The 22,313-nt window shown below is 44.1% G+C and overlaps 1 protein-coding gene across 5 annotated transcripts in view; it reads right to left on the bottom strand.

Moving 5' to 3' along the window:
* RPS6KA3 (ribosomal protein S6 kinase A3) overlaps nt 1-665 on the bottom strand; it is a 77,637-nt gene extending 76,972 nt beyond the window's left edge. The window contains exon 1 of one of the 5 annotated variants that reach the window (XM_086767325.1): nt 452-665. In XM_086767325.1, coding sequence (XP_086623451.1) covers nt 452-523 — 72 coding nt within the window. In that variant the 5' untranslated portion in view covers nt 524-665. The remainder of the gene's footprint in view (nt 1-451) is intronic. The other 4 variants (XM_086767357.1, XM_086767315.1, XM_086767342.1 and 1 more) reach the window with 4 other exon arrangements.
* Between the last annotated feature and the right edge of the window lie 21,648 nt (nt 666-22,313).

The raw sequence follows: 22,313 nt of genomic DNA, 5'->3' as shown, positions 1-22,313 counted from the left end.
CAAAAGCGCCCGAGTCGGCGGCCGCCGCAGAAGCAGGTTACTCCCTCCCGGGGAAGGGGGCGGAAGGGGAGGGAGCGAGTGAGCCGGGAGCAGCCCGGTCCCGTGAAACACGCCCCGAGCCCCGGCGCGGGGGAGTCCCGGCCGGTCCCGGCCGTGAGTCAGTGTCCCGGAGAGGAAGCGGCGCGCAGGGGCCGGCCGGGCGGCAGGCGCCGACGCTCACCCTCCACTCGCTCCCGCCTGAGCGACCCGGGGACTCAGCGCCCCGTTCCCCCCTCCCCCCCGCGCCGGGCCGCTGTTCCCCGCCTTCCCCTCCCAGCCTCCCGCCCGCAGTCGCGGCGCTGCCCGCCCCGAGCGCCCGCGAGGGGAAACTCTGCCGGTCCCTTGAGCGGCGGCGGCGGGAGCCCAGGTCCCTTCGTAACTTTCCCCACAACGCCCCCCGCCCGCCCCGTACCTCGCTGCTGCTCTCGGCCGCGCTCTCCACAGCCATCTTCTGCCAAGGGTCCGCCAGCTGCGCCAGGGGCATCTTCCCCGCCCGGCTCCCGCAGCCTCCGCGCTCCGCTTCCCCGCACCCCGGCGGCGGTGGACGAGGCGGGGGCGGCGAGGCAAGCAATGAACCCTTCGGAGGGCGCGGGACACCTCAGCTAGCTCCACCGACAAGCGGCGACTGCTGCCCGCTGCCGCCGTCCGTCCCTCCGCCCCCTCCCCGCTGCCAGGCGGAGCCGCGCTTCCGCCCTCCCCCCGGCCCCACCGCTCGGGCCCAGCTTCCGCTCACAACATGGCGGCCGGCCCGTACCTGGCTGGCCAACGACGCCTGCGCGCGCCACTGCCGGGCGAGTCCCTCGCCGCCCCGGCCTTCGCCGACCGCGGGGGATGGAGGCGGCTAGGCCCGCTCGGCTCAGCGGGAGGCGACGGCCCCGCACGGCAGAGCCGAGCCGAGCCGAGGGCGAGAGCCTGGAGCGCGGCGCTGCGGGAGACCCGGGCAGGATCGGGTCAGTGGCGGGTGGGGGAAGCGCTCGGTGACCGCGGGCAGCCGGGCTGGGGCTCCCGGGGGCTCTCCGCCTCAGTCGGTTTCGGCAGGCCCGCTGGGCGGAACGGCGGCAGCGGCCGAGGCGCGGTTCGTTACACGAAGCGCCCGTGCGGGGTTTTGTCCGTCGCCGTTGCCGCTGCCAGGTCCGGTCAGGCCGGCCCCGAGCGAAAGGGTTGTTAGGGGGGCGTGGGGAAGCCCGGCCAAGGTCCGGGGCTGCCGCTGCTCGGGTGGGTGAGCTTGTGAGGGGAACAAGAGAGGCAAAAAGTTTCTTTGAGTAAACAGGAGAACGGGTGGAAGAGTTGGGAGGCAGACGTAGTGTTGTGCAGAATATCATTAGGCAAAGAGGGAAAGGAATTAAGATGCAGGAATTTTGTTTTTATTGCAATACCGTTTAAGCAGTGGTTGGAGTGCATGAGTAAGAGTTGCCTCAAAGCGGGAAAGTCATACTTCTGCAGGCCAGGAGACGTGAAGATAAAGCTGTCAAAAAAACCCCCACAGGTTCTGAAAACAGAACTTTTTATACTCAGCGGTTAGCTAGTACACAAACAGCTGAGTTAAACATATACTGAGATCCACGAACGTATGTGGTCTTAGACGGCTCTCTTAAAATATTAAGCACTGTAATAAACACCCATCCTTTTGCAACGTCAGATGGCTTGGCTGATGCCGAAAAATCCTTGAAACATTAGACCAGCAACTGAAGATGGGTGCTGGTGTCAGACGTCTTGCTGTCAAAGCCAAATTTTTCAGAACTGTGTTTGAGAAGGCTGCTTCATTCTTAACAGCCCTCAGCGTCCCAAAGCATTTGTAGATTTTGACAGGTTATGTGCTTTTTTTTCCATCCTTGACAAAAGTTAACATTCTTTAAATATTTTGACGTTTTTTAAGGGTGGGAGGAATGGCAAGAGTGCTAATTAAAAATGTGTGTATGTGCATGCACACACTGCTGTGATGAACACAGGCTACTTCTGTTTCTGCTTGGTAACATTTTTGATCCCACTTTATATTCGTGTAAGCATAAATACCTATCTACAAGGAGGTACAAAGGAGTGGATATGCAGTTGCTTATAATGAATCAGACTTCAGCTGGTACTACAGAGGCTTCCATATTTGGAGTAAAAGGTCATAGTTGAATGACCACTTGAAGCCATCACCACTGCCAGGAGAAGCAGCTGTGCCTTCCTCTTGCTCACTGCTGTTCAGTCTGGCCCTTGCATCAGCCTCCCTTTTGAAGTGGTGCAATTGCATGTGCTGCCACGTAGTGAGTTAGGCTGGGGAACAGATCTACGTCAAAACTAACCCTGTCCTTTTTACCTTCTGTTGTTGTCTTCTCCAAAAAAAAAACACCAAACCAAAAAACCAGCAAACCAAACATCACCCACCAACTAATCCTATCGAAGTTTGAGTTAAAGGTTGAAGAGAGGTTGAGACTGCTTCTTTCAAAACCGGGCAATTTGCAAAACTGGCCAGTTATTGGTATGAAATTTAGAGCAAGGTAATAGAAAATAGATAATTCAGTAGTGCTTGGTAGCCTTTATGCTTGATTGCATGATGTTAATAGCAAGAAATAATTTTTTTTTTTGTAGTCTGATCAGCACCAGGTCACTTTGGTCTCAAACTGGCTGCTGGAATGTTGAGTAAAAAACCCTTATATTCACAGCAGTTGTACATTGTGAGTTTGACACACAAATCAGGACTTCTAAAACAAAAAAAAAATCTTTGAGCTCATGTGAAAATCCATGATGAAAAAATTGTTTCCTTCTATCCCTCTGGAAACATCAGTTTCTGTTCTCTCACAGGGATAATTCACTTTACATTATCAAAGCTCATGCATTTGTACCTGCATCAACTACACAGTCAGGTACATAGGTTTGAGATGTGCCATTAGGGAAAAGAACCTGAACAGCTGAAAGGTGGCAACAACAACAGGAAAACTTTAAACCTAAGCTTGTGTTTAACATTGTTCAAGCAGTCCTTTATATGAAAAGACTTCCTTCCTCTAAGTAAAAAATTCCATCATCTCCTCTTTTTCTTTCATAGTTATCTAGTCCTTTTCTGCTATAAGTGCCTATTCCAAATTACTTGTTTGAATTAAAAACTCTTTTTAGAAGAAGAGTGGGTGTCACATTTCAGTTAGCATCTCTAAATTTTGTTATGTTGGTCATTTTTTGTTCTCCCCTGTACGCATCCTACAAACCCAGAAAAAACAAGGGCAAAGATCTTATGCACTAGCATATAAGAGGACTGCAAACAATAGAAATCTGACCTTTTCTCAGGCACTGAAGTGCAGAGGGTAGGCAGAAGTATGCCATTTCATTGTTTGGGGGTTTGAGTATTATCACACTACACATTTAAATTTTATAAAGGAGAAAGCTGTATTGGGATTTTAATAGGAGCTACTATGCAAGAACAGACTTCAGGGCAAGAAAATCATCTGGAAATTGTCTCCACGGGAAAGAGAAACATATCAGTTAATCTCTGGGAGATGGGGGGGATTCTGACTTTCAGATCCTGCTAAGCTCAAGAGTTGGATCGTCCTCCCAGTGAGCGGCAAGACACTGAAGATATTTTGCCTCAAGACAGCAGCTCCTATTTTTCATTCCTTTTGTCTCAGGCCAAAGCAAGATCGTGCTTTCACCTGTGGCAGCAGACCTTTCCTTTCAACCTCTTTCCCTCTAGGCACAGCCATCACTGCTTGACTATCGTCACCATTAATAACTGTTTGTCACCAGACTCAGTTGTGGGGGTTGATTTCACCTTTGTGTAAGTGGTTGCAATTGTATTGCATCCACACAGATGTTTTACATGCATTGCACTGGAAAATTTTATCACGTTCATTGGGAAAAGGGTAGCATATGGCACTCGAATGACAGTGTTGTATAAAATCCTGTTAACCTGTCATCATATGAATTAGGTGGGCTTCACAAGCTGCACCATTTTTTTGATCTTACTTCTAACAAATCTCACTAAAATGTCACCCCATTGAAAAGGAGGCATCAGCTTAGTAGGACATATCTGTCTTTCCCCACAGAAGGCATCTTGATATGTGAGCCGTAGAAATTGGAGAAGCTTGCTTATGGTCGGTGGCATCTAGTGCTTTGTTTAGGTTTGAAGTAGTACCTACTTACTCTTTGCAATTAAGGCAGAATTCATGGCAGAGTTAGTAAATCACCATAATCATACTAAAAAAAAAAAGAAGTATAAAACAGGATTAGTTTGCTAATATTACTATCAGCATAATATTTCGGAGCTTGAATTTGTATTTTTAAAATACAAATAAAAGGGATGGAAAACCAAAATGAACTGTTTATGGCAACAAAACCCACAGTCCAGCACTCATCTAGAAGGTGTAGTAGTGTCTCGGGTGCGAATTATAATGCAGTATCTTCTGGATTAAAATGAATAGAATATGAACAAGTAAATGCATTCCACAAGTGTGAAATTTCAGTTTCAATAATTAAAATCATAGCAGAATTTGAATTTAATGCACAAGAAAATATACAGAAATTACTGTCTAAATTTACATGGGAAAAACCTCTAAAGAGTTAAAAAAAATCAATACGTTTATTTGTATAGCTGGTAATGCAGCCAGTCACTTACACCTGGATTCAATTCCTAGCAGATCACAAAGGACAATTGCGTAATTTAGCAAGTCACTTAATATAGATGAGATTCAACTAAGGAGACTTAGTCTTTGTTAATGATGTTTTCAAAAGTGTGAAGAGGCCTTGATTGGAGAAGTGTAAATACATCCTGCCAAAACAGACTAAAGAAGCCTTAGTGCTAATTAGAGCTGGTTGCTCTGTGCTTTAGTTGCAAATATAAAGAACATCTCCTTAACCTCATTGGAATAGTGAAAGGATGGTTTCATTGATGTTTGGAAAACTGACAAAGACCAGGGGGAGAGAGACAAAGCGCTGCAAAAAGTTTCCAGCTGGTGTGAATTGTCATAGCAGAGACACCAGAAGTGTTTGCTCTACAAACCAGGGTTAAAGAGAGTTATAATCAGTAATTAAAAAGGGAAGAACCAAAATGAATGTCTATCGTGTATTAAGACTTAGCCTGACCTTTCAAACAACATCTGCTGAAGAGTGCTTTCACCATTATAGGCCCCTGGATGATGGAATCGTACAGGAATGCAAACATTTCGTACAATTTCCTCTGGCACGCTCTTCTTTGAAGTTCTGACCCTGCAAGTGTAGTAGAAGATGCAATAATGACAATAAGAATACTTCTAAATCCTACATATATTAGAGATACGGTGTTTGACTCACTGCTTAGAACTCTAGCTTTTCTGGATGTATGTATGTTTACATAAAATTGCAGTGAAGGAGTAAAGCATAATGGATCAGGCTCGATGATATTACTGCTCTAAGTTTTATCTGTGGTCACTATACTAGCAGGAAATATTCTGCCTGTGGTTTCTACATCCTGAGTGGAAATCTGGAATTCAATAAAATATGGTCTCATTACAGCATACCTGTCTCCAACATATGTTCTCATTTTAGAGTTTCTGTACATACAGATAGCTCAGATTTATCTTCTGAATGACAAAGATTATCCTGTTCACCACAGAGTATGAGCAACCTTCTGCTGAGTCTTGAAATCTTACATGGAAATCTGCTATCAAATACTGAATACAAGTTGTCACCGCGTCACAGAGGAACACTGAGAAGCAGATCAGCATTTCAGATTGTGGTATTTTGAGACAAAAAAGAAACAAACAGTGGAGTATGAACAAGGATCAGTCTCCAAAAGCCGGAGTTCTCCTGGGTTACATATGACACAATGTAGCTGTTCACAAAAAAAGGAAAAAAAAAGATACAAAAGTGTTAGAATGTGAGATCATATTGTATTATATCAGATAGCGTAGTGATAACAAATTTGTTGGTTTCACGTTTCACCTATAAAACACAGCAGGCCTAGAGGAGAGCACAGCATTATATGTACCCTCCCTGTCTCCTCCTCCAGACCTAGGACTTTAAGGGTCACATACCTTTCTATTATTGTTATCAAATTAGGTCTGATTTAAAGAGTCTAGCTTATCTAGCTTTTTTGGGATCTAACCTTACTACCTCGATTTCCTGATTTTATGCTCTCCCAATTAAATAGTTTTAATGGCCTCACCCATCCCTTGGTCTCTTGAAAAGCTCCCCACCAAATCATCTATTCTTAACAACCTTACTCTTCACTTCCTTTTACAGATTATCCAGTGTCTCTTAGCCAAGAATCCCTTTTAAATCTAGAAAGCTTTACTTTCTCTTTCCTGACCCTTAATTACACTCAACAGGATTCTCCTGGCTGAGCTAACAGCTGTCCTTTATCCTGCTTGACAATATCTGATCCTCATTCCCAGCAGCCTGAAATACCTGCTGTTGTAGTGATCAGACCTAAAAATACAGTTTGCTACCTCTACTGGTTTGAAAGATCCATGTGTTCCCTCAGTATAGATCACTTGCTCTCCCACTAGCATCTCACATTGGTGCCTCTCACATTCTCTCCCCTGTAGAGAACCAAGGAGTGCTGTTCAGAGGGGAACCCAGTTTTGTGTCCAGCCACCGTGTCCATATGTTTTCTCCCATGATCAATAAAACCTGTAGCATCATCACCAAATGTAAATCACAAGGGACTGCAGTTGTGCATGGTGTACACAGGCAGTAGGTATCGTTTTCCCCATTTTCCTGTATGATGTGTGCTGTTCCACTGCAGCTGGGTAATTCCTGCCATGAGCCCTGCCCCGCCCCGTAATTCAGGTATGTGACAGAATCACACTACCATGTGTATGACTTCTGTGAAAAAGGAACTTCACTCATGGTTGACTTACCCTGACAAGTTTCTTCACCACTCATCATGAGCTGGTGGCTGGCAAACTCCAGAGCATACTAGCACCCTTCCTTGTGTCCCATGGGTGATTTACTGGTGAAAAAGACAGGTGCCTACTCTGAAGATGGATATTTTAGATCCCTAGCAATCATTCCAGGACCATGCAATGATACAGTCCCATACGGAGATGGCTCCTTAAACAGGGAAGAGGAAAAAGAGCAAGTGGAAATGAATAGCCTGTTAATCCTATATAAGGCTTTTTGTGTCAATATTTAGTGAATCACAGGAAATCGGAAAGGCTGATGTGTTAACAGTGATAAGACATAGGGATGCTCTAAGCAATTGTAGAAATTTGCCAATATTTTCTTTTTTAAAGTCACTTGATACAAGATTCATGAAACAAACAACCATTCAGTGTCTCATTAAATCCATTCCAACCAGATAAAATTTCCAATGGCTTCAGCTAAATGTTTGCAGTAAGAAGCAAATTTTCAGCTCCTGAGTGGGCCTACAAGTTAATAGAGTCTTTGGTATTACATCACCACAGACAGTAGAAAGGATTAAGCGAGTTGTCAGGATTATATTCCTCCTCTACTGATGCACTTTCAGCAAAACTGAAACTTTGTCTGACTTCAAAGAAGCTATTTTAAAAATCACAATTCTCAGGAAGGAATGACGTTATTTTGCCTACTCCACCAGAATGAATGCTCCTCTGCTGTGCACAAATGAGCTGCTTGCCCTAGTTGAACAAAAGCTACGATGAGGGCTTTGATCAGTGTTGACAGTGTTCCTGCAGTATTTCAGTGTCTCATTCCTTTGTGCTTCCTAGAACCACTACTAATGACGTTGGTTAAGAGACAGTGTAAATTGCAATAAGATGGCCATCTCCAGAGAGTGCCGAATCAGTCTGTTGCAAGGATTCTTTAATTATTAATTTCATTGCTACAGATTTTTTTTTGGTTTAATAGCGTCTCAGGACAAAGAGATCCTTTATGAGCTCCTTAAAGCACCACTCATCTATATGACAAAATTTGTCCGCTTTAGTCCGCAGAGACCCCTTTTACATTAGTGACATGCCAGTGCTCTTGTTTAAAGGGTTACATTCCACACTGGGTTTATTTTTCCTTGGAGACAAGCAGGAAATCTGTCACTAATTTCCTTCCAGCCAGCTCTGACTGTCTTTTCTCAGTCCTCTTAATCCTCTGTACATTTCTTCTTCTCCATTTTGTCTTCTGAAGACAGACCTAGTTCTCTTAACTTCGTTTTTGTGTTTCTTTGAAGGTATTCTTCATCATTCTCACAGAGCTCCAAGCTGGCACTTGGCAGAAGAAGCAGGTCTGCTCTCCGTGCAATGCTTCCAGCAGATCTGAGGTGCTCACCCACCTTAGGTACCTCTATTTCCTCACTTACCACATCTCCTCTTTCCTGCCTAGTCATCTTTATTTTTACGTGTCTCCGCATTGCATGTGGTGTGCCCAAAACTTTCCTTCCCCTTTTCATACATAAACCTTTCTCTTAATACCTTCCCACTTGCCATACAAGAAACCTCTCTAATCCTTCTTGTCAAGTCGTCAGCTTCTCATTAAATCGTGTACCTTCAGGAGCTGCATATTTGCAATTCAGCATTTCCTCTCTGTTGCCACTGCCAGGAGTTGCAGTCCTGTTGCTGCAATGTTCTCATCACCTTGCGTCTCATCACTCACTAATAAAGCCAGACTGCTCGCATCTCTCTTGACATTTCTGCACCTTCACTTCTTTCTGCTTCTTACTCAGGTTCAGCTTCGCGGCTCAGCAGAACTCTGTCTCAGCTTATTTCACTTTTCTCATTTTATCCTTTACCTTGTTCATGGTTCCGTATCCTTCTACATTTCTTTCCTACTGTTTCTCAGCCTCATGCATTTTTTATGTCACTTTGTGCTTCAGGCTTATCACGTAGAAAGCCCTGCTTTTCCCCAAATCCCCTCGAGTCTTCTTGTATCCACCTTAATAGCGTCTCTCAGCTGTTGTCCCAGAAACTGCATTTTTTTTTGTGTTAGAAAAGTCTTCAAAGTGCAGCTTTTGTACTGTCAAAAAGCAGAAGCTTTTCCATTTCCACCTTAAAAGTAAGGAGTGCACTTGAGAGAAAGATACTTTTGCAGATGTAGAGCCACATCCTATACTGTTCTCTGGGGTTCACAGGTCGGCCATCTAAAGACTGACAGACTCCATCTAAAGACACTTTTGAACATTTTGGCAAATGATTTAAGCTCTTCCCTGTTTTATTTAGGTGCAATTCTAAAGGAGGACTTGTTCCCACTTAATACAAGGCTAAAATTGCTGTAAACCTTAGGTATTGGTGCTCCCTAAAGAAAGAAAGAAAAAAGTTTTATTCAGTTACAAGCCTTTGAAAAATGCATATATACTTCTAAGCATGAAATGAGAATTGCAAAAAATATCTAATTTAAGGGAGTAGGTACAAAGCAAATACATTAGGAGTAGACATGAGAAAAAGTTAAGCTTTCCTCCCTCTCTTTTATGCTTCTCCTTTACCAGTGCTCTGGAGACTGAAAATAACTCCACTCTCAGTGATGTCATCACCATTAGAGGTGCGCTGTCAGCTTAATTTGTTTTCTGACTTCAGCAGGGGAAATAGAATCTGACTGCTGACTCACTTGTTAGGTCTGAGGTAAAGTAGTAATGTTTATTTCATCTATTTGGCGATGAGTTTGGAGCTTTAAATATCCACTCCCTTTGTAGCAGGTACAGGTACTCCTATTCATGAAGGAAAAAGGAAGTGATGAGTCCGAAATAACTCTACGCTCTGTTATCATGGAGAAGATGTTGTCTAAAGCAGGAATACATAAGATTTTTGCAGAGTTGCCCTACTGAATAGTTTTCTTCTTTCATACCAGGCCACAGTGGTGGTCTAGTTGTTGGTTGTCTGGGAGGGTTGAGTTGTTACCTTAACCTCAGCCTCAGCAGCTGACGCAGTACCAGTGGTGTCAGCAAATGATGGTTTGGCTGCAGACCCATTGTTCACATGCTTTTATTTTTCTTTCTTGGCCTTCCCCCTAATGTCTCTGCAAGCTGAAGTTAAGAAGTTTTGTGGAAAATCAGTATGCAAATGGACCCTCTTTTGTCTATTTCATTATCCTTTGTTTTCCATGTACCTATGAGGTTGGGCAGAATTCCTCTTGCCCCAAAATAATATTTTTGATGTCTACATTACATATTTTGAGAAAAAAAAAAGTTGCAGTTTAGTTTGGACTGGCAAAGTAGCAGCAAATGGAGACTTTTCCTGACAGCATACTTTTTTTGGCTCTCCTTCTTTATTGAAGTACCCGGGGGCCAGATCCTCTGCTGGCAGAAGATAAGAGGGGCTCTAGCTTTTTTAACTACTTTGCATCTTCTGCAGATTTAAAGCTTTGACTGCCACTGACTCGCCTAAGCAAAGCGGAGTTGTGTCCATAATCAGAAATTAAGACACATTTGAATGCAATGAATGGCTGAAAATATTTAGAGCAAGGAAGAACACACACAAGAAATAATAATAAGAAAAAAAGATACAGATTGTTTCAGTCATGTGGTTTTCCTCAGGATGTTTAAGTAGCGTTGCCTTAGTTTCAATTTATTTTTCTGTAATCCTTAGAAGTTATTTAATATCAGATCTAATCTTATTTTCTGCCTTTAGCTTGTTTGTTTTTAGTTCCTCCTTCTAGAGTTTTAGTTGGAAGCTACTCCTTGCTGATTTTTTACCCTTTTGTTAGGAGGATGCAGGAGGAAAACATGGCTGCCATATTTCTAAATTCTCATGGACTCAATTAATCATTATTTCATTTGTCACACTTATAATAATGTGCATGCATTGTAGTGATAGAACTGTGTATTTCTGTAGGAAAGACCAAGGAGTTCTAGAAATTGATGTGACAACATTAACAATAGTCTTTTATAACTCTTCCCCCTGGATTAATTTAAATTGTATAATGTATCTTCTTACAAACAAACTGTGAAAACTAATGGCAACATTCCATTTAAATAGGAGGTAGATGGGAAGGTAAGGTACTAGTACATTAAAACAATTAATACAATTATTTTCTCACTGAAACCATAGGCATAATTCAAATAAATACCTACAGGAGCAAAACTCAATCTAACTTTTAAACTTTCATTTTATAGTGGCAAAGTTCATCCATAGAGGATCAGTGCATAGCATCATTCAACTTAGGAGCTGTTAAAACAGCTTTCTGATGTAACACCATGCCCTTAAAAGACATATTGTCTCTGTACTGAGCATCAGATGCGGGCTCTGTGGGCATTTTTAGGGCATCTCAATCCCCAGGTGTAAGAAATCTGGAAAGGAGGGGAAGAGACCAGCATTGATGAGTCAAAACCTGCTGGTCAAACTGAAGGGCAAGAAGGAGACATACAAGCAGTGGAAGTAGGGACAAGTATCCTGGGAAGAGTATAGGGACACTGCCCAGTTGTGTTGGGATGGGTTCAGGAAGGCCAAGGCCTGGGGCAAAGAAGACACAGAATAATAATAATAAGGGCTTCTATAGATATGTCAGCCAGAAAAGGAAGGTCACAGAAAGTGTACCCCACTCTGATCAACAGGACTGGCAAACTGGTAACAATGGATGAGGAGAAGGCTGAGGTACTCAACGACTTTTTTTTGCCTTAGTCTTCACTAGCAATCTCTCTTCCCATCTCTTGAGTGGATGGAATGCAAGACAGGCACTGGCGAAGCAAAGTCCCTCCCACTGGAAGAGAAAATCAGGGTCAAGACCACCTGAGGAACCTGAACTTACAAGTCTCTGAAACCTGACAAGATGCATCCCAGAGTCCTAAGGGAATTGGCTGATGTAGTTGCCAAGCCACTCTCCATGATATCTGAAAAGTCATGGCAGTCAGGTGAAGCCTCAGTGACTGGAAAAAGGGAAACACTGCATTCAAAAGAGGAGAAAGGAGGACCTTGAGAACTACTGACCTGTCAGCCTCACCTCTGTGCCTGGGAAGATCATGGAACAGATCCTCCTAGAAGCTGTGTTAAGGCACTTGGAGGACAGGGAGTTTATTTGAGTCAGCCCTCATGGCTTCATCAAGAGCAAGTCTTGCCTGACCAATCTAGTGGCCTTCTGTGATAGAGTGACTACATCATTGGACTAGGGAAGAGCTACAGATATCATCTATCTGGACTTCTGTAAGGCTTTTGACACGGTCCCCCACAACATCTTTCTCTTTGAATTGGGGAGATATGGAGTTGATGGATGGACTATTTGGTGGATAGGAAGTGGTTGGATGGTCACATCCAGAGAGTAGTGGTCAATGGCTCAATGTCCAGATGAAGATCAGTGACAAGTGGTGTCCCTCCAGGGTCCATACTGGGACCAGTACTGTTTAACATCTTCATCAGTGATATAGACAGTGGGATCAAGTGCACCCTCAGTAAGTTTGCAGATGACACCAAGCTGAGTGGTACAGTTGATGCATCTGAGGGACAGGATGCCATCCAGAGGGACCTGGGACAAGCTTGAGAAGTGGGCCCATGTGAACCTCATGAGGTTCAACAAGGCTAAGTGCAAGGTCCTGCACCTGGATTGCGACAATACCCAGTATCAATACAAGCTGGGGGATGAAGGGATTGAGAGCAGCCCTGTGGAGAAGGACTTGGGGATACTAGTGGATGAAAAGCTGGACATGAGCTGACAATGTGCACTCACAGCACAGGCCAACTGTATCCTGGGCTGCATCAAAAGAAGCATGGCCAGCAGGTCGAGGGAGATGATTCTGCCCCTCTACTCCGCTCTGGTGAGACCCCACCTGGAGTCCAGCTCTGGAGCCCTCAGTACAGGAAAGACATGGACCTGTTGGACCAGGTCCAGAGGAGGCCACAAGGATGATGAGAGGGCTGGAGCACCTCTCCTATGAGGACAGGCTGGGAGAGTTGGGGCTGTTCAGCATAGAGAAGAGGAGGCTCTGGGGAGACCTTATAATGGCCTTCCAGTGCTTAAAGGGGGCCTATAGGAAGGATGGGGACAGACTTTTAACAGGGCCTCTAGCAATAGGACAAGAGGTAGAGCTTTTAAATGAAAAGAGGGTAGATTTAGACTAGACGTAAGGAAGAAATTTTTTACAATGAGGGTGATGAGGCACTGGAACAGGTTGCCCAGAGAGCTGGTAGATGCCTCATTCCTGGAGACGTTCAAGGTCAGGTTGGACTGAGCCAGATCTGAGCAACCTGATCTAGTTGGAGATGTCCCTGCTTACTGCAGGGGGTGTTGGACTAGATGACTTTTAAAGATGCCTTCCAAACCAAACTGTTCTATGATTCTGTGATAAAACCGAACACAAGTTCAGCAAAAGGTAGTTCAGCTTGACTTTTTAACTGGAGGAAGAAGCTAATACTGATGTTAATTACGTGCCTTTAAAAATGCAAATCTTCATTACAGCTATTGTTCTCAATTCAAAATCAGTTAGATTTACTGTGTATCACAATTCCCAGTGGCAATTCTTAAGCATCAGGAGCCGCCTTGATACAAAAGGCTGCAATCAAGGACTTGCCAAAATTGAATAGATGCCCATATCGACATGCTTATTATAGCACTTCTGATGTAATAAGTGCCAGGTGGATGCATGGACTATGACAGAATAAAAAATACAGGCAAGGGCTGGATGTTTACATGGGAATGCAGCCCACATGTGTCCCAGAGTCTGCGTGGCCTTTGGTTTCAGACATCTCTAGTACTAAACTAGAGATTTATTGGAGATAGATGGGATGGATCACAGAGTGGGATTTGTCTGCCTAAATCACCTTGGACATCAGCTATACCTTAAAGTTGATGAGCCTGGCCACTGACATTTAGATGGCTAAAATTGTATGAATGAAACCATTCCCTGCAGAAATATCCTGGGGAAAGTGTTGTGGGAGTGCCAGGTGGGAATGATGGAGAGGATAAAGTGCTTTGGGGTATATTAACTGATCAGAATCTGACTATAAGCCACTAATGAGAAGCTTCCTTGAAGCACAGTGCTCAGATGTGTCAATTGAGGCAATTTTAGAAAAAAAAAGAGACATATTCATGCAGGTGTGCCAAAACCTTATCTGGAGTATTGTATGCACTTCTGAGCATCAGTGACTGAGGGAGACGGAATTCAGACTGGAACAGGTGCAGAGAAATTATGACGGTAATGAAAAGCGTTTTAGAGAAGAAAGCTTGCTCAGCTTAGAAAAGCAAAGGCTGAAAGAGGTCATGGTTGCTCTCTGTGAATGCAAACCAGGTAAAACACCTGGAAGGGAAGAAGCCACTTATGCTAAAGAACAATACTGGCACCGGAATGAATGAGTATAAATTGGCCATGAGTAAATGTAGATTGAAGGCTAGGATGGCTTATAACCAAAGCATTAAAGTTTTGATTGTTTTAAAACAATGGAAATAAGAAAGGATGGAATCTACATAGTTTTAAAACAGAACTTGGTCGGTTTGTAAAAAGGAAGATGCGAGTTGGTTGCTTGCAATAGCAGATAGGTAAAACTTGATACACCAGGAAATTCCATCCAGTCCGTTGCTCCTGGGTCAGTCTCTAACCTTTCTGCTTGAGCAGACATAGCCAGTATCAGTAACAGATTAAACTAAAGCTGAACTAAAACTGAAATACTGGTGGCTTGCTGTGAGAGGGTGGGTAATTATTTAGAAGATAATAGGCCCCTGCAGATACCAGAATCAAGTTCCTGCTGGCAGCGTTCAGGTATTTAGGCAACATACAAACTTGGTTAGATAAAGACAGCTAGGGTAAGGTAGGGAATAAAAAATAATGCCTTGTAAACAGAGATCACATTACAGAGGTGGCATAGCAAACACCATTTACCTACAGCCTTGAAAGCAAAGGAGTAAGACATTAGAGAAAAAGTATTTTTCTTTCCACGTGGTCTTTAAAACTCAAAATACTCAAAGACTGTTGACTGTCACTCTACTGCAACCAAGACAGCCAAGCACCACACAACTTCGAGCTCTGAAAGAAAAACCTTACTAGTGGCTGATCCCCATGACTGGAATGGGATATATTGGACTAGATGCACCGAAGTTGCCCATTTCTAAATGTCTGTGATCGTTATTTCTGAGAACTAATGGCATTTCCTCCTGTAAACCATGCCAGGGCACATGGAAAATAAAGAAATAATTGGTGACAACCAACATGGCAAATTGTGACTGACCAGTTTGATGGCCTTCTATGACGGGGTTACAGCATTGCTGGTAAAGGGACAGCCAACAGATGTCATCTACCTGGACTTATGCAAAGCATTTGACACTGTCCCACATGACATCCTTGTGTCTAAACTGGAGAGACATGGATTTGACAGACATGGATTTGACAGACAGACCACTCAGTGGATAAGGAATTGGCTGGATGGCCACATTCAGAGAGTGGTGGTCAATGGCTCAATGTCTAAGCAGAGACCAGTGACAAGTGGTGTTTCTCAGGAGTTGGTATTGAGACTGGCGCTGTTTAACATCTTTGTTGGTGACATGGACAGTGGGATAGTTTGCCAACAACACCAAGCTATGTAGTGTGGTTGACACGCTGGAGGGAAGGGATGCCATCTAGAGGGACCGTGACAGGCTGGAGAGGTGGGCCCATGCAAGCCTCAAGAAGTTCAACCGGGCCAAGTGCAAGGTCCTGCACATGGGTCGGGGTAATCCCAAGAACAACTATAGGCTGAGTGGAGAATGGATCAAGAGGAGCCCTGAGGAGAAGGATTTGGGAGTGATGGTGAATGGCTCAACATGACCTGGCAATGTGCCCTCGCAGCCCAGAAAGGAATTGTGGCCAGCACGTTGAGGGAGGTGATTCTGCCCTTCTACTCTGCTCTGGTGAGACCCCACCTGGAGTATTGCATCCAGCTCTGGGGCCCCTAACATAAGAAGGACATGGACCTGTTGGACCAGGTCCAGAGTAGGGCCATAAAGATGATCAGAGGGCTGGAGCACCTCTCCTGTGAGGACAGGCTGAGAGAGTTGGGGCTGTTCAGCCTGGAGAAGAGAAGGCTCTGGGGAGACCTTATAATGGCCTTCCAGTGCTTAAAGGGGGCTTATAAGAAAGATGGGGAGAAACTCTTCAGCAGGGCCTGTTGTGATAGGAAGAGGGGTAATGGTTTTAAAATAGTATGAGGTAGATTCAGACTGGATATAAGGAAGCAATTGTTTTACAATGAGGGTGATGGAACACTGGAACAGGTTGCCCAGAGAGGTGGGTGATGCCCCATTCCTGGAAACATTCAAGCGCAGGTTGGACAGGGCTCTGAGCAACCTGTTCTCGTTGGAGATGTCCCTGTTCCTTTCAGGGGGGTTGGACTAGATGGCCTTTAAAGGTCCCTTCCAAACCAAACTCTTCTGTGATTCTGTGATTCTATACCATCTTCACTTCAGTGTGTTATTGATCCCCAGAAACAGGGATCTCATTTTAGGATCTCTGATGCTAAATTTAATTTGCATTTCTGGTAGTGAAAATCTTCAGACTGTGATCCTCAAAGAATGGTATAGAAAGGGAAGAATATAGATGGTAGCATTAAAACCAACACTCTCCACCTTTATTTTTTGACCCAACAGACCAAAACTACTTTAAAAATACGTGTACCACACTCAGCAGCTCTGCAGATGTAGTACAGGACTGTCTTTTTTCCTGTGGAAAAAAAGAAGTCTAAAAGTCTTTCAGATGAGAGACTCTCAAAGGTAACCACTTTTTCATAAAGTTCCCCATTTTTCGATCTGAATTTCAGCACTGAAGATTCCAGATGCTATAAAAATATTAATGTAGCACAACATAGTGTTAAGGCCACGTCTCACTGAAGCAGACTGTACTGTTTTAGCCACCCAGCCTGACAAATTGCTGCCAGTGCCAAGGCAGTATATCTTTTGTTCCCATAATTATACCATTTTTATCACAGAGTGAGATTTCTCAGACATGCTATTGTCGTCAGGGACGTAAGACTCCATTACCACTATGCCGAAAACTCTTCCCTGCCCCCACAATGCATTCAAATGGATCTTAGCTTTTACTAAACAGTTGTTTCGTAATCACAGATTGAACAAAGTGTAGCTGGGCTTAATAGAAATGTCATAGTACAGAAACGGTCATTTTCTTATTTAACTCTAAAAAAAATATCTCTGGCTACTATTTTTTTTAACCACCAGCATTCTCTCCCGAGACCTAGTTGCTGTATCAAAATTAAAAAAAGAAGTCTTTGACGGGAATAGGGTAAGACATATGATTGCCATGCCAGAAAAGAATTAAAAATGAAAACAAACTGGAAAGCTGTATTGCATGTAATCTGTCTTCCAATTACATCAGCAATTGATAAGCAGCAATTTGGGTTGATGTTCCTATTACTTTCAGAAGGGAGTTCAAAGGTCCAGATTTTTCAAGAAGTATCATTTTCATTGTATTAAGTCTCACTGTAATTGATAGAAAGGCTCTCACAGATCTAAAAATAGAAGACTAGCTAGCCTCTTCAATGGCAAACTATTACGGAAAGTCTTACAAAGTTTAATAGCAGCTGTGGCTGGCAATGCCTGGCAGTACGGACAGGCAATGCTTACCCACAGCAGAAAGGTGCTTGCTCCCCAGGAACTAGTACAAGCTCCTGACTGGCAGCAGACTTCTGCTTGTAGACTCTCATCCTCGGGGTGGGGGTTCAGCCAGCCAGACACCTGCTGGGAGGTCAACATGGCATCTGGCAGGAAACCCAGGAGGCTCCTGTCTACAGGGGCAAGGATTGACTCAACCTACTGCTCGCAAGCAGTGAAGAGCTGGTGCCAGCGGTGGTCACACAGAGCAGCCCTGCTGCAGCAGCCATAAGATGCTGGAGATTGGGGTCCAGAGGAAGGCTGGAAGGTGAGCAGAGGACCCTGGGCTTCAGGGGAGCAAACAGACGCTTGCTCAGAGGTTGCCTGGCATGATTCCCTGGGGAGCTGCCGTGAAGGGGAAGGGTGCTGAGAACAGCTGTCTGGTTTATAAAGGCAACATACTGAGAGCTCAGGAATGAAGTATCTTCTTGTGTGGGAAGACTGGGAATTTCAGAAGAAGGCCTGCATGGCTCGATGGTGAGCTTCTCATTGAACTAGCACACAAGAAGGGAGTGGAGAAGAGGTAGAAACAAGGACAGGCGACATAAAGCAGTGTTAGGTACTATAAAGTGGTGTTAGATACTTAGTGTCAAAATCAGGAAGGCCAAAGCCCAGCTGGAGTTGAGACTGCTGAGGTGCACTCAGCAGCAGCACCAGGGAACCAGACAGACTCTGTGGGAATGCTAATTTCAAAGTAAATTCAGGAAAAGCATGGGCCCATCAATAGGTGAAGAAGAAACCTTAGTTACAATGGAGCAAAAAAGACTTAAGTATTCAATGGCTTTTTTTCACCTCAGTCTTCGCAATCAAAGGCTGCTCTGGTACAGATGTGATTTGGGATGGAGAGGGGCAGCCCTCCCTCAATGAGGAGGGGACAAACAAATTAGAGACTTGAAAGAAGTTGGATGTACTCAAAACCATGGGGTTGGGAAGGATTTACCTGAAGATGCTGGAGGAACTGCCCAGTGTGATTGTGGGGTCAGTAGATGGGGAAAACATTTTTAAATTAAGCTTTTTTAAATAGCAAGAGAGCTGTGAAGAAGAAAATGGAACATGCATGTGAACAATTTTAGCTGTAGCTGAGCTACATTAGCTGCATTGGCTATTATAATGAAAGAAATTCCCACAACTGAGTGGGCCATGGGATTTGATTTTCATGTTTCTTGTCCTACTTTTATGTTTATAAGACCTTACATACAGCAGCCTTCATTTTTAAGACCTGGGATTTGGTGTATCCTATTTTTGAAACAAAAATGAAAATTTTGCGAAATTTATCGCTGAAGGAAGAGGGCAAAATCCAACACCAAGTAAAATGGTACTTTTAGAAGCTGGACTTTATATGAGCTTTCACAGCTGCCCTGGGAGAGATAAGCTGGTACTCTGGTGAAATACTCTGACATCTGGGTAGGAAATGCTTTGAGGAAGTGAGCTCTTCGTGCCAGTGGGCTGAGTCCCAAAGTTTCTGCTGAGTTTTAGCTCAGCCAAATGCTCATTCGACTCAGTTGGATTTCTCTTCTGAACTTAGATCTGCACAAGGACTGCGAGTCATGATCAAACCCCCTCCCCTCCAAAAAAATAAAATTACAGACCTTTCCATTTGTGAGTTTTCACTTGTGAATCTTAATGTCCACAGTCTGGCATCTGATCTGCCTAAGACTCCTATGACATTCCTCTCGGCTCATCTTTCTCTGTGTTCTTTAATACCCAGCTACCAACCTTGCTACCCATACTTCTCAAGTACTGCCTTAGCAAGAGGGAACGCAGACTGGCAAAATCGGGGAAGCAGCTACACATCTCACAGTCATCCTTCTCCTAGAGGGACAACTAATTTGTCAGTCTCTTCTCTGCAATTTTCCCAGAATTTGTAGAAATATAATCTCTTGGAGATCACTAGCTCTCTCAAGTTAAGATAGCTTTAGCCAGAGAGTTCAAAAGTGAACGTGGGCAGACACGACAATGTTGTCAGATAAGCCCCATCTCATTCCGAAACCAACCTAAAGGTATGGTGAATTTAAGAAGGAAGAGAAAAAAGGAAGCTAAGGCTGGGAATGAGAGATACAACTGAGTCTCATTTTCCCTTTCATTTGCATAATTGGGAATTCTACTAATTGATTTGAATAGGAACAGAACTGGACCCTAATTCATCTATGTCTATTTCAAAGAAGCACATTTAATTTAGGAGGTCAATAGTGAAGTTATAATTTAAAAAGAGGAAAAAAGAGACATTATAAAAGAAGCAATGATGCTTCTTCCTTTTTTTTTAAGTTTCTGTTTGATATTAATATTTGGACATCTATTGACACACTAATAACTGCTTTGAGGAACAATTAAAGGAAAAATGACTGGCTTTGGGGCTAGATGAGGATATAAAATAAATGCCTTGATACACTGGAAGGAATTACCGGTTAAGAAACAGTGAAAAGGACTCATTTAAGACTGAATACATAACCTCAGCATTACTATTTTCTGTTTTGCTGTGCTTAGGCAATTTACATGTTCTTTAAATATATGTGCTTTTAATGAACATACAGGTGATGCTGTGTCAATGTATATACTGAGATAAATTCACTTTTACCTGGGTTACCAACTGTACATTCTGAATGCCTGTAATGAAATGTAGTCATTACAGAGTTTTGATTTCCTAAAGCCTTTAAGCCTAAAACTATATTAGGATCTTTTCTAGCAACATCATCCGTGTTAACAAACTTTCAGCCTGCTTCCCTCAGACTTAGCACAGGATAAGCACTTGCTTTGTTAGTTTGACCACATAGTTTCATAATCATAAAGCAGTGGTGTTATTAGTTCATGTGGGCTTCATTTAGCAGGGTATGAGCTAAGCAATGGTTAAAGCTTTCATTCAGGCAAGAGCTTAAGCGTATGTTACGTGAATTCTGCTGGACAAACCTGTCCCATCCTGAGTTGTGCCTAGGGATGCCATGATTCACCATGCCTATTTACGCATAAGGGAGAAAAGGCAAAGAGAGAAGGGGAGAAGCTTTTCTGAGACAACCTCATCTTCCTAGGACCCTGTTAATGGTTCCAGGCACTTGCAATGTGCAGCCTCCATATGTCTGGGGATTAAAACCAGGCAGGAACCAACTCTGCAATTTAATTCCTTGAGGAGCTAGAGAACATGCAGTCTTGTTACATAAGAATCCATGGAAATTTTAATTAATATCAATATCCAAGCCAAATAATATAATTATCCCAAATTCCTCAAGCCCCATGTTGGGTACTAAAATAACTGTCATAGTTTAGCCCTGCTCGGAACCAAGCTATGCAGTCTCTCACTCACTTTCCCCACCCTCTGAGGGAACAGGGGAGAGATAATATAACAAAAAGGCTCGAGGTTTGGGATAAGGACAGGGAGACATCATTGAAGTTACTGTTACAGGCAAAAAAGACTGGACTTGGCAAAAACTATTTGTTTATTATTATTAATAATAAAACCAAAGCAGGATAACGAGGAAGAGAACAAAACAACTTTCCCCCACCCTCCCTCTTCCTGGGCTTAACTCTGAGTGGCACAGGGGGGATGAAGGAATGGGGGTTATGGTCAGGTCATCACTTGTCACTTTACGCCGCTCCTTCCTCCTCAAGGGAAGAACTCCTCACATTCCTCCCCTGCTCCAGCATGGGGTCCCTCCCACGGGCTACAGTCCTTCGTGAACTGCTCTGGCGTGGGTTGTTTTTCCATGAGGTGCAGTCCCTCAGGAACAGGCCATCCCAGCACGGTCCCTCCACGAGCCACAGCCTCCTTCAGGCATCCACCTGCCCCAGCGTGGGGTCCTCCATGGGCTGCAGGTGGATCTCTGCTCCTCCGTGGGCCTCCATGGGCTGCAGGGGCACAGCCGGCCTCACCACGGGCTGCAGGGGAATCTCTGCTGGGAGCGACTTTATTCATCCCCTCCTTCTCCACTAGCGTCTGCAGCCATTCCTCTCACAAGAAATTCTTCACAATCAGACTCAGGCAGACGCCTCTTAGGTTCTCTTCACATCTCTTTCCACTTCTCTCGGCCGGGCCAGGTCATTCAATCCAGGCCCAGACGGCGGCTCGGCGGGAGGCCAGAGGGTGGGGGCTGCAAGGTCCACAAGGTTTGTGCCTGCCCCTCTCTGCCCTCAGCTTCTGCTTCTTCACTTCTTTTTTTTTTTTTTTTTTTTTTTAATTTTCTCCTTCTTAAATACGTTATCACAGAGGCATTATCACTGAACATTCCGTCACCAATTGGTTCGGCCCTGGCTACTCTAGACCCAGCCAAGTCCACTGGAAAAAGGGGAAACTTCTTGCAGAAGCTGCCACTGTAGCCCCCCCTAAACAAAACAAACACGCTATTTTAAGGTCATTGTGCTTAAATCCACAGTCTGTAATTAAAAAAAAAATCAGACTAGGCATCCTCTGACAGAAGGATGTCTACTGCCTGACAACCTTCTTTGGCCCTGCTTCTTTCTTCCTCCTGTCTTCTTCCTCAAATGGCTCTTTTGTGTTATTCTCTCCAGGTGTCTGTCAGGGGCACAGTATCTTCTCACAATATAATTTATTGCTTAGTTATCATTGACCTCAGGTATTAAAAAACTGATGTGCCCTGGATAATAGCCAAGGGTGTCCAAGAATGACACATGAAAGGGGCTGGTCAGCCTTCGTTGTTCTTGTGCGCCCCATGCTTGGTGCAAGAACGGTCCTTGTCTCCTCCCACGGCTTCTGTGTCAACTGGGAGGCCAAACACAGCAGAGAAGCAAAAGAGACCCAGACTCAAAATGATGTTTTCAGCCTGACCTCTATATGCAGATACCTAGTGAAATTTAAAAGCCAGAGAGCCATTTCACAGAGGTCTGCAGTAGTCAGGGAGGTTTGTTGGGCTGCC

The sequence above is a fragment of the Chlamydotis macqueenii genome, chromosome 1 (assembly GCF_036417535.1).
Source record: "Chlamydotis macqueenii isolate bChlMac1 chromosome 1, bChlMac1.mat, whole genome shotgun sequence".
NCBI classification, from domain to species: domain Eukaryota; kingdom Metazoa; phylum Chordata; class Aves; order Otidiformes; family Otididae; genus Chlamydotis; species Chlamydotis macqueenii.
Note: the sequence above shows the minus strand (reverse complement) of the source record. Positions and strands in the feature narration are given on the sequence as shown.